At 32.9% G+C, this 13,394-nt stretch overlaps 1 protein-coding gene across 1 annotated transcript; it reads right to left on the bottom strand.

Annotated features, from left to right (window-relative positions):
• Positions 1-8,910: 8,910 nt before the first annotated feature.
• Positions 8,911-9,635, bottom strand: LOC115967364 (60S ribosomal protein L27-like). Its single transcript, XM_031086446.1, has one exon. The coding sequence runs from the start codon at positions 9,561-9,563 to the stop codon at positions 9,156-9,158; it is 408 nt and encodes a 135-aa protein (XP_030942306.1). The 5' UTR covers positions 9,564-9,635; the 3' UTR covers positions 8,911-9,155.
• Between the last annotated feature and the right edge of the window lie 3,759 nt (positions 9,636-13,394).

Below are 13,394 nucleotides of genomic sequence, written 5' to 3'. Positions count from 1 at the left end.
TAGATGAATAGCAACTCCCCTTCTTTGCTTGCTTGATTTATAGGCAGAGCAGTTTGGGAGTTTACAAGGGAATAAAATAGAATGGAATAGAATATAATGAAATAGAATGGAATGGATTTAGTAGGAAAAGGAGTGGAATGGAATTTAAAAATCTTATTTGGATGTTATAAAATAGAGGAATGGAAAGGAGTGGAATATGAGTAATATTGTTTGGTAATGACATTGGAAGAAATGGAATGTAAATATTTTATAATAACATTACTATTATACCCCTCATTTTAAAGAACATAAAAAATTATTCTAGTTTATGGAAATAGAAAATTTTATTATAGCTAAAAATCAAGTTATGTATATTTCTATGTTGTAAAACAATTCACACATCACATATTTATTTTCAACAAAATAAATATTGTCTAAAAAAGAAAACAAATATCTTTTTTAAAACCCTGTAATGAGTCTTGCCAAAACAAAACAAAATAACAAAATCCATTTCAAAACTAAAGTTGGCCAAGAAATCCCACACTTTTTAATTTTTAGGCCTAGACATCAATGTCAATAGGACACATTTGTGCTCATGATCTGGGCAACCAAAGAACATCTCCTTATATGTTGGATTTTCCATAAAAAATATGTAGGCCTCAATCTTCTTCTTTTTTTTCTTTTTTTTTCGGCGAAAAACACATTTTGGTCCCTATATTTTCAGTCGATTCCCGTTTTAGTCCCTAAGTTTTTTTTTTACCGCTTTTAGTCCCTCTCCTGAAAAACGGTTCCATTTTAGTCCCTACCGTTACATCATAAACGGATATTGCTGATGTGGCAAACGGCATGCACTGTTGGCCTGACGTGATCATTAAAATAATAATAAAAAATGCCACGTCAGCATTTAAATTAAAAAAATTAATTTATTAATTTTAACTAAATAAAAAAAATTAAAAACAGAATTAAAAACTAAAAATCATATGAACTAAGATCTAAGTGTGTTTTGAACAAGAACACCAAGAACACAAACTCAAATCCAAGAACACAAACCCAGAAATTAAAAAAAAAAAAAAAAAAAAAACCATCAAAGCATGATAATGTGATCTGTGCTAAAAGAACAAACATAGCCTTGAATTTCCTCACAAATTAAGTTCTGTACATTTAAGTAGAATTAAAAGCATCTGATCTGAAATGTTAGTACAAAAGATTTTGTTCAACTATCGAGATAATAAGAAAAAACGCATCCAGTTGATAAAAACAAAGTTTTTTTCAAATCTCTTAAATATTTTCAAACCTGACCAAATCAGAGCAGTGGAGAATGGTATGGAATGTCAGAAAACTGTTGTCCCTCTCTTCCTCTTCGTTCTCTCATCTCTGAAACAGAGCAAGCAAGACCCAAACCTTGCCGAGAGATTCAGCAGAAGAAACGAACTAGAACGTACAAAAAAGCACAGGATTTAAATCTCAGAGAGAGAGAGAAATGAAATTACCGAAGAGAGAGAGAGAGAGAGTGAGATCGACGGTAAGCTCTAGCTTTGGATGCGAATGCAGAGAGAAAGAGAGAGAGAGAGATCGATAATGGAAGATCCAATCAAAGAGGTGCGACCCTCAGTCGGGCGATGACGTGGTCGGGATATCTTGCTGGGGTCTAGATGTTGTTTTTATTTTTAACAGACCACTGTATATTATTTTCTTTATTCTTTACCATTTTGATGACTATAATTGTAAAAACCTATAAACTACTACTGGGTTCAAAGCTACGCGGTTTGACTGGACACAAACAGATTCTTTTATTACAAAACAGCTAAGATATAGTCGGGCGATAATGATAATTTTTTTTTTTTAATTTCTGGGTTTGTGTTCTTGGATTTGAGTTTGTGTTCTTGGTGTTCTTGTTCAAAACACACTTAGATCTTAGTTCATATGATTTTTAGTTTTTAATTCTGTTTTTAATTTTTTTTATTTAGTTAAAATTAATAAATTAATTTTTTTAATTTAAATGCTGACGTGGCATTTTTTATTATTATTTTAATGATCACGTCAGGCCAACAGTGCATGCCGTTTGCCACATCAGCAATATCCGTTTATGATGTAACGGTAGGGACTAAAATGGAACCGTTTTTCAGGAGAGGGACTAAAAGCGGTAAAAAAAAAACTTAGGGACTAAAACGGGAATCGACTGAAAATGTAGGGACCAAAATGTGTTTTTCGCCTTTTTTTTCAAGAAAGTAGGCCTCAATCTTTGATATTAGATCCAAGTCCAATACGCCCAAAACTACATGAACTTCTGCTCTATATGACTTTGAAAAGCACTTTGTCATAACCTTAGTCGCCCTGTTAATTGCCATTGATACATTATCAAAAGATTGGGAAATTATATTCCCAAGTTCATCATCTTCTACCACTTGTCCTTTCTTACTTTTAAAAGACATTGCATCTTATAATGATACTCGAGAATGTATAACATTAATTTTTGGTGACTTCTGATCATCTTCCACTTGAAAGTTCTCCAAAGAAACTTCAATTTGAGATACCAAATTATCAATCTCATCAATAGTGGTCAATGCAGCATACTTAGCACGTTTCTCCTTTGTAGTTTCAGCATGATTACCTTTTGCTCTATCTTTAGCCCAAAGTTGTGTCATCTTAGAGTAGTTGGGCATAGGTGTTGTCATCCACTTCTTGGCCGTAGGTTTAGACTATTACAAACCAAAAAAAATGGTTATACAACAGATATAATTATGTAATACAAAATTAAACTCACAAAAAATGGAAATTTACCGTTACGAGTGGCTCCCAAACTTCTGGTTTAGCTGTCCATATATTTAACGAATCATTCCATCCAAAACCACTCAATCCATCTTTAAATATGTCATAGCATTCATGAAAATTCTTCTTCAGTGTCTTTAGTCGATTTTTCACCTTATCCTTGTTAATCTCCATGTGAAATTTTTCAACCAACTCTTTCACTATGTCATCATATGTCTTAGAGGTAAAAGTTCCATTAACTCTACCACCTATGATTACTTGATGTAAAAAAGCATCTACTAAAACATCATCCATAACATTACTCCATTGTACTTCTTTGCTTGGATCTCCACCATTCTTCTTTGATATATTACCCATGTTATAATTAAAAAGACAAAAAACACATATAAAATATTGTGTAAATATTAATATCAATTATCAAAAGATAGAGAGCAATATCAAAATGAAAAGAGAAATTTGCATAACATTTAGGTCTAAGTAATTGAAACATAACATAGTCTTAAATGACATAACAACAATAAACCTAAAAGATATCACATTTGAACATAGTTTTGCCGTATGGCTAATGTTATAGAATCTCTTATAATATCTCATTGCCTAGCATCCTCATCATCTTCTCTTGGAGTAGGGGTCGCACGTTCACGATGAGAATGTAAAACCTCTTTATCAACTTCAGCAATAAGACTTTCATCAAGATCGACACCCATTAAATAATTATGAAGTATGCAACATGATAAAATAATTTTATTTTGTCTGTCAACACAATAACTAAGCTCTGTAGTACTTGCTATGATAAGAAATCTCTTTTTTAGTACACCAAATGATCTTTCAATAGCATTCTACAATGACACATGTTGCAAATTAAACAATCCTTTAGCATTTTTCTGGGGGACGAACTAAGTACTCTTTTAAATGATAACGCACTCCCCTATAAGGTGCAATCAGATGACTTCTATTCATGTATCCCGCATTAACAAGATAATATTTACCTAACAAGCAATAACAATTGTTAATTATATACTATACATTTTTTAATTATAAAGAATACATCCTAATATGTATTTGAATTCAATTTACCTTGTGAGATTTTCAAATTATCGTTTCTAATTAAAGCACTATTTATTATTCTCAAATCTGAAGCAACTCCTTCCCAATTCGGTAATACGTACATGAATTTCAAATCAAATGAACATACCGCCAACACATTAATCGTTAAATTTAATTAATGGTATATAAATCGATTTACACCTAAACAACTTAATTAAAAAAGTCAAAGATACTCCATGCATAAACCAATTGACAATTTGACACTGAACCATTTTAACTAAACTTTTTTTTATTTATTTTTGTTTTACTTAGGGACTCACATATCAAGACTTTCAATACCTTACCAAAATTTCATACTGTCAACAAAGAAAACTCAGTTTACATGGTATTAGATTTCGATGTCTCCTATTGTTTGTTGTCAAGATTTTAAGGCCTCACAATCAAGCTTTAATTTACTTGAAAGACACTTTCTTGAAAAATCTAGACAAACAAAAATGTTATTAAGTGTATTCATTGTTAGTGTGGAAAATTAGGTACTAAAAAAATAATTTTCTAAATTGAAAAGTTCTGCCCAGCGTATGGATTACTCTAAATCCAAGGACTCTGGACAATAAAAACAAAGTCTCCAAAACTCTCTTTTCAAGACTTTAGAGGTTCAAAGTCTTTATCATCAGACCAAGATACCAATTGATTTTGGGTATTGGCGATAATTAAACTCCAGATCTCTTATTCAATCATCAAATACTTTACCAATTAAGTTAACCGGAACCTACAAATACAATAAAGTGATAAATTAGGATCCACCACAACTAAAAATTAAAGTGTAGTGAAAATGTCGTGACATTTTGTTTTGTCCCACTTTTTTACTAGTTCGCTTTTTTACTAGTTACACGTGACCCAAGCCCATGCAATTTTAATATGGATTTAATGGAGTGTGGTTTGAAGTGTAAGATTGGGCTTATTTTAGCTCTTACATAGACCTGAAATATAGATTTTACTAAGTGGACTTGAGTTACTTGCAAAATTTAGGGATTAATGTAGGAAATCTCATGCTGGCCACTTTTACACAGATGGAGCCTGTTTGATGGGTAAGCCTTTAGCTTTAAGCTCTACTCTCATTGGGCCATTTTACTCTCTTCTATTTTTTCTTATTTGTTTGATTAGATAATTAAATTAATTAATCCTCAATTTTTATCTTTTGCTTCAAAATCATTCCTTTTTTTGGGTCAAAATAACAACAACAACAATAATAAAATTAGTCCTTATAATTTTAAGATTGTGTCAAAAAAATCTAATGATAACTCTTACTTTGATTTTCTGTTGAAATTATTCATCAAAATCTCAACGATTTGGACACTAACAGAAGAAGGAAGAGATTTTCTAATCAAAAAACTTTGTTTGTTTATTTTATATATGTTTGAAGATAAAGAAAAGCAAAATAAGAGTTCATGGCAATACCATTTTAACACAAATTTAAAATTATAAAAACTAAAATAAAATATTTCAAAAGATGAGGACCGTTTTGGAATTTGCCAGGTGTCGCCAGCTGTGTGGGCAGCCTCAACGCCATTTTCTCTGTCACTGTGTGTAGTAGAGAGAGAGAGAGAGAGAGAGAGAGACAGGAAATGGATATTGAAGAAAGGAGAGTGAATAACAGATATTGATGTTGCCACGTAGTGCCTTGGTATTTGAAGGGTCATACATTTTATCCAGTTGTTTTTTATCAAATGGGTCTCTATCTCTTATTTTAATTTCCTTCCCATCAGCAAGGACTAAACTTGAGTATTATTAGGACCATCTTTTCCTTAATTTTGATGCCATTGTGATTTGGCAAATCATATCACAGATGTTTTGCCCTGCTGGTCTAAATATTGAAAGTAAAGCCCCAGCATGGTTCCATTGAACATATTCTATTTGGATTTTGGAAATCAAAAAACTAAAGCTATGGAATCCATTACATCAAAAAATCTTTTTGGTCCAATAATAAGTGCCCATGGTAGTCCACTAGGTTATAGTGTCTTGCTTCATCTTATATTTAACTTTTCTCTAAGTTACTAGAGTTAGGGATATTTTTGGTCTTTTTTGTAATTTTGAGATGCCAACCATAGTTCATAGTTCTGAGCTTTGGTTATTATTTTATTAGTATGTGAATCTTGTTTACTTAATACACCATTATGTATGGCTTTAAATTTAGTTTAATTTTAAAATTACCATAAAGTGAATGCCATAGGTTCAAATTTTGTATGTTAAAAAAAAAAAAAACATTTCAATATTGAAATTGCACATTAACTTCTATTTTGAAATTACATCAAGAAAATGATGCAACCATGGAAGATTGGTTTGTCACTACTTCTCAAATTCATGTATTCATTATTTATTTTATGGGGCTCACAATTGAAGTCCAATTGAAGTGAAAGTCGTGGTTTTAAAAGTTCTAGTGTTCCTCCAATGAGAGGCATCATAATTCATGGTAAAATTTTGAATACTTTAAAAATACAAAATACTTTCTAAAAGACTAATTCAGTGGTAGTTGGTCTAGTTCTAGCTGTATAGCTTATGATAATCCCTTCATTTCTTCTATACAAATAAAATCAGGACAGCTAACATACAACATCTAATTTTCACACTCCATGTAGAGCATATGTTAATTGAAAACATTTTCTTTGATGGCCTTCCATTGCAGCAGAACAATAATTCCTCTCCTCTAAATATGATAAATACATATATAATGGCCTAAGTAAGGATGTAAACATTATTAATATATTATACTTACCGGAAAATTCCAGTAAAAATTTAACTAAGAACCACCCTTTTAAAAAAGGTAAAATACAAAGAAAGGTATAAGATTTCGTGGCCTGGAACACAATTCCTTCAAAATAATATTGCATGGAAAAACACAAATGCGTGCCCAGACTAAAAATGCAACTGCATACACACAGACTAAAAATGCAACTGCATCAAATGTACTGTGTGTGAATCATTGAAGAATTAATCATAGTGATTTGGTGCAGAAGTAACTTACAGTGGGTGCTAGAAGGCCCCCAAAAATGATAATCTCGGCAATAAGAGAAAAACATGTGGCATAATACTGCTTAAAGTTTTCTTAAGTCTGCAGGCAATACATTGATTATCTTCCACATGAATCATGATCATCAAGAACAAGGAAAGATTTATGGTTTTTTTTTTCAGAATTAATTTACTGAAATATGTAGTCAGCATCAGAATACGACGACTCTATGAGAGAGCTCACCAAAGGGTCATTCACTTTACCAGTTCTTTTTTAAGTGTTCTACTTGCGCATATTTGTTTTATGTACACAAGATGTTTCTAAATCTGATTGGAGGAGCTGCTCATACACCATAAACTCAGATTTGCTCTCAACCGCCAGTGGCTTTTTATATACGAATTGCTTTCTTGTGAGAGGAGCTTTCCTTAAAACTCACTACAATCCATAAAGAACTGAATACTTGCATGCATTTTTTTTTTAATAACAAGTAGAACACACATGGTATAGTCGTATAGAGACTTGGGGAATCACAGCTTCCCACCCTTTTAAGTGGAAGCTCCTTAATGGTTTCACCATCTTTTCAGGGGAGATAAATTCACCCACATATGTATTCCTTGAATCCAAGCAAGCAGGCAGGTATTACAACAGACCTGGTATCATTCCAGAACGATTTTTGATCTGGTTCAAAACAAACCCATTACAGTATCAAACCATGTCAAAACCATGAGCCTAAATATTTCTGGAATAATTCTTGAAGACAGAAAACAATACTGGACCCTATCAACTACTATCTATCTGGACCAAAAATTCAAGTGCCACTTCTTTGGTGAATATCATGTGCGGTTGCATGGACCAACCAACTCCATTCACCACAGCAAACTATTAAGAGCAACTATATCCTTTCTGCTTTTAACCATTCATTCAAAAAGAGAATCTGCATATTCACATTATTTAAACCTCACTTCAAAGCCATGATGCTCCGAAGATGCATGTACATCAGGTGTCTCACTTTCCCTCATATCACTTATCAATAAAGATAAGATTCTTTATCACATATCAAAAAACAGGCAAAGCTTCTACTTGTAGAACTGGTCAATAACAAATAATTGCCACATTAAACACTACCAAAACAAAGATGGAGTACTACAACGAATCACAAACTAATAGTACACTCATACTAGAATAAACTCCTGTGATTCATTTCTTAACATATAGCTGCAATCAGTGGCCCAAGTTAAGTCATGGTCCGCACATTCAACACAAGGAAAAAAAAACTAATTAAAGTAAATGAAAGCCGGACAAAATATGTAACCCCTTGAATCCACTCACTGGATCCTACATATAATTTCTCACCACTCATGAAGACAAACCTAGATCGTTTAAATAGTAGTTAGACAAGAAGATATGTTAGGATTATAACTCCACATTCCTCTTTAATTGATTAGGTATTTTACCATATCTTGTTTAGGATGCCCCTTCTTTGAAGAGAGGAAACTAGATATATCACTGCCTTAATTCTTCACAATCCTGTGGATTTAAGGCATAAAGATGTCACCTCAATCTTAACGAATCTAGTTTTAATTAGACAAAACCTGAAGATAAAAGCAAATATAATTTAAGCTATAGTTGTTTAAGTTATGGTGTCTTTACTATACAAGTCTATCTACTATACCCTATCAACTAATTTCTATCTGCACTAAAAATTCAAGTTCAACTTCTTTGGTGAATATCAATATATCATGAATGTTGTGACACAGTTTGGGACACATGCAAACCAACCATGGTCAGAGTCATGGCAAAAGAAAAGGAGAATGAAATTAATATTTTGGCCATATGATCAATATGGCAGAGGTGATTCTTAAAAACCAATTTCAGTCTAAGCTTTAATTATCTAGCTACTTACATGCTTGATAGAACAAATTTCCAGTCTGTATAGATGCATATTTTTCTGAGAAAAGTTTGGAACCGTATTGAGGCATAGAAGAACAAAAAGGTTGATCAGGCGGATTGTCCAAGTTATACAATCACAGACCATTTTGAAAAAGCACAATTAATCTAAATATTTAACTACCTTTTCTTGCCCGGTTGCCCCTGCATTGTCAAATACATGCGACCAAACAGAGTCTTATATGTTGCCATTGATGTTAAGCATACACAACAACATTCTAACCCAAATCAAAATTATAATATGCAAAATCCAACAATTCAACAAAACCCAGATGCCATAATTATCCAAACATCAATAAAAACCATACAAAACTTAAAAACAGAGAACTCAAAAACAGAAATAGGTTTTGTTGGGTTGCTTCTTCAATAAGACCATTAAAAAAAAAAACCACCTAAAGTAGATCACTCAGAACCTAAGCTTGGTGAAGAACCACCTATTCTTCCCAGTCTTGAAACGCTCCTCGAGCTTCTTCTTGGTCTCTATGGCCGCTTTGACTTTCTTGTCCTTGGACTGAAGCGAATCCAAGGCGACCACGTCTTTCAAATCCACGTCCAAGGTGTAACGCGTGGGCATCAGGTGCTGGAAATTGACGAGCTTGATGAAGGCCTTGACTCGGGACTTCTTGGCGGTCTTCTTGGCCGAGTCCTTGCGGATCACCTTGCTCGGGTACTTCTTTATCCCCGCAACCAAACAGTGACCGTAAGGCCTGTCGCGGGTGCCTTCGTCGAAGGACCGAACGATCACGGCCTTGCGACCTGCGTACCGTCCCTGCAGGAGTATCACCGCCTTGTTTGGCTTCAAAAACTTCACCATTTTCGCAGAGTCTGTGTGTGTCTCTCTCTCTCTCTTTGAATGTAGGCTCTTTGGAGGAGGAAGAAAAAGAGAAAATGAGATGATTTATATAGTGAAACCCTAGGATTTGAGGGATTTATGGTGGCTGGCTCTAGGGTTTTTTTTCATGGTTTCTGGGCCTTTTTAGCCTTGGGCTCGTACTGGGCTGTCTTACTCTTACTTTGTAGACTTATTGTGTTGAATGGCAATGAAGTCCTACTATTTTACAAAGACATTAAATTCTATAAGGATAGGGTGTAAAATTTATATTTTACATTATCAAATAAGTGATTGCCATGTTAGTATTTTATTTAAAATTCAATATATTCTACTCTACTTAATAACATCTCAATAAATTCCTAATTTGATTGAATTTATATATGGGTATTAGAATTGATTGAGTGTGATTGTGTTTGTGTTTGTGTTTATTCTTAAATATGTGATAAAATGATGTGACATGTTGAGATTGGAGAGGTAAAACATGAGTTTTACACCATGCCCTTATAGAATTTAATCTCTTTTACAAACCCAATGTTATATATGGGCTCATATCACTTCTTTTTTTTTTTTTTAAGTTGTCTAATAATTGAAAGGTGTGAATTTTGAAAATTTAACTGTTGAATTTCATGTTTCTTATATTCTTAATATACATATCAAATTTCGTTCAAATCAAATGTTATTTAACATTCAAGCAATAAACATATTTTTTATACATAATTTTAGATCGCAAAAACTTAAAATTTTAATATTTGTTTAATTACATAGCAATTGATTTTTGATCTTTTTGAAATTTTGTAAACATGAAAAATATAATAAAAACATTCAATCCAATTGTTAAATTTTTAAAATTTACCCTCAATTTAAATATATATATATATATATATATATATAAAGAGTTTGAAGAGTTTCTCTTCAAACTAGTTTAAAGAGAAAATTTGTTCGTTCTACAAATACAATAAATTGTCACAATATTTTTACAATAATCAAGGTGTCAGTCTCTCATAGGTCAAAATACAATAAAATGATAAATTAGGATTCACCACAACTGAAAAACAAAAGTGTTATGAAAATGTTGTGACATTTTGTTTTATCTCTAGATTTTCACTTTTTTACTAGTTATGTGTGGCCCATGCTCATGCAATCTTAGTATGGATTCAATGGAGTGTGGTTTGAAATGTAAGATTGGACTTATTTTGGCTCTTTCATAGACCTAAAGCATAGATTTTGCTTAGTGGGCTTGAGTTACTTGCAAAATTTAAGGATTAATGTAGGAAATCATCGTGCTGGCCACTTTTACACTGATGAACCCTGTTTGATGGGTGAGTCTCTAGGTTTGAGCTCTACTCTCATTGGGCCGTTTTACTCTCTTCCGTTTTTTCTTATTTGTTTTATTAGGCAATTAAATTAATTAATCATCAATTTTTACCTTTTGCTTCAAAATCATTCCTATATTTTTTTTTTCAAAATAATAAATAATAAAATTGGTCCTTATAATTTTAACTTTTTAAGTTTGTGTCAAGAGATTTCTATTGATAACTCTTACTTTGATTTTCTGTTGAAATTATTCATCAAAATCTCAACGATTAGGACATTAACAGAAGAGGGAAGAGATTTTCTAATCAAACAACTTTGTTTGTTTATTTTATTCATGTTTGAAGATAAAGAAAAGCAAAGTAAGAGTTAATGGCAGTACCATTTTAACACAAATTTTAAATTATAAAAACTAAAATAAAATATTTCAAAAGATGAAGACCATTTTAAAAAAAGTGTAAAGGTTGAGGACTAAATGTGTACTATTTTTTTTTTCTAATTTTTCCCCTCTTGTTTTTCTATTTGGGTTGTAGACTTGTAGAGGAGGAAAGAGATTGTTCCATTTAAAAAAACATTTTTTGTTTTCTAGACCAAGTGTTACATAGTTTTTTAAAAAATAGCGGTGTTTGATTATATTGTTTTTTTATTATGTATGATGGAAATAAATTGTAGGGGGAAAATATATTTTAGAATTGACACATGAATTAGGTCATTTGTTGAATCGATAGAAAAATGTTTGTTTTATTATATATGCGATTGATGTATAATTTGACAAGTTGTAAAAAATATTATGAAAAAAGTTTTGTCTCTAAACATTACTTAATAAAAATCGTGTATATCTAGATCATTTAAGAAACTCTTCAACTTAATAACAATGTATGACATGCAAGATTTTCTCATTTTCGCCTATTATACTTTCTTTTTCTTTTGCTTACAATAGGAAAGAAGACAAATTTAGACTAAATTCTTCTCACAAACAGGGGCGTAGCCAAGATTTTTTACTTGGAGAGGCAAAGTTACATATTTGTATGTTTGTCATAATTCATAAATATGTTGTATGCAAGATGATCAAATTTAAAATATAACAATATTTCTAAACTCAAATGTGTGTACAAAATTTGTCTAATTTTTATAAACATGTATCAATTTTTTAAAAATAAAATAAAATAAAATTGGCATCTCCTATAAAAGGTATGCTAAACGTTGATCCTTCAATAAATAAATTAATTCATTATGAATTTTATATGGAAATTCTTAGCAATTACCTTTTTGAATCTCTTAAAAAAATTAATAAATCTTATGTCTACGGCAGCCTAAATTCTTTTCTAAAAACATAGCACAACTTATCAAGCAACTACTTAAAAATAAAATAAAAATAAAAACTTATCTAGCAACTAAATCCAATATTAAAAGATATAATCAGCTAGAGAAAAAATGACATGATGAAAAGAAGATAAAAAATAAGTTCTGTAAGGACGCGATTCGTGGCGGACCGTAACAGTGTCGGGTTCGCACGTAAAAAGGCCCCTAACAATATCATTTGTAGAGCGTGGGTTTGGAAGGCTAGGCCCTGGTTGACAGGCGGTGGGTTTTCGCAGTGTTCGTACGAGTTTAAGTTTTCCTTCACCCCTGGAGTCTTTCTCCTGGAGGTGGGCTGGGAGGCTCTGGTTTTTGGCCATTTTTCCCAACCCCCTCTATAGATTATTTACTTTTCCTTTTATACTAGCTCGCGTCCACTGTCTTTCGTCCACGCGTAGGGTTAAACTTTCCAAGATTGATACTTGTCCTATCAGTCCATACTCAAAGTCGTTAGGGATGGTTGTAAAAGCCAAAGAATGCGGCTCTGTCAGGTTCAGAGCATTAAATGGCAGTAACAGCAGCTTTCCCTGGATATTTTAGATCTTTCTTCCAAGTTGCAGCCCTATACCGTTTTTACCCCTCTTTCAGGGGGGGACTTTGGGTCTGCCGAGGACTGAGCTGTCCTCGGCAGTATCCATAGGCTATTTTGTCGAGCTTAGGCCATAGCCCTCCTCGGCTTGGGCCTCTGGATTCTCCCCGGGTAGATGGGACTGGCCCATAAATCATTTGGGCCCCACAATAGCCCCTCAAAACCCGGCTGTCCAACCTCTTGGTTGGAAAGGGGGGTTTTGGTGATGCCGAACCTCTCCCCATGGCCCAATCAATTTGGCCTATTAATAATGCTGGCGGCTCTTCATCTGTCCAAGAAATGCGCCGGTCTATGAGACAGTTTTTGATTTCGCGCTTGATGCGCTCTTATCGTTTGGGTTTCCCAAAAATGTGCTTTTAATGACCCCTATTTACGAGACTACTTTAATTCGGCGGTTTGTTTTGATGGGGTGGAGAAACGGAACCGGCATGTTGGTGTTGGTAGATTCCTTTGGAGATCTGAACCTATTAAATGTCTCCCGCTCCACCCTCTGTATAAGAAGGAAGGAAGGAGGTTATCGTTTTTGTAAAGAATTCCTTCTCATCCTTCTGAGA

This window comes from Quercus lobata, chromosome 11 (assembly GCF_001633185.2).
Source record: "Quercus lobata isolate SW786 chromosome 11, ValleyOak3.0 Primary Assembly, whole genome shotgun sequence".
In the NCBI taxonomy this organism is placed as follows: domain Eukaryota; kingdom Viridiplantae; phylum Streptophyta; class Magnoliopsida; order Fagales; family Fagaceae; genus Quercus; species Quercus lobata.
The sequence above is the reverse complement of the archived record's forward strand: the minus strand, read 5'-3'. Positions and strand labels throughout refer to the sequence as shown.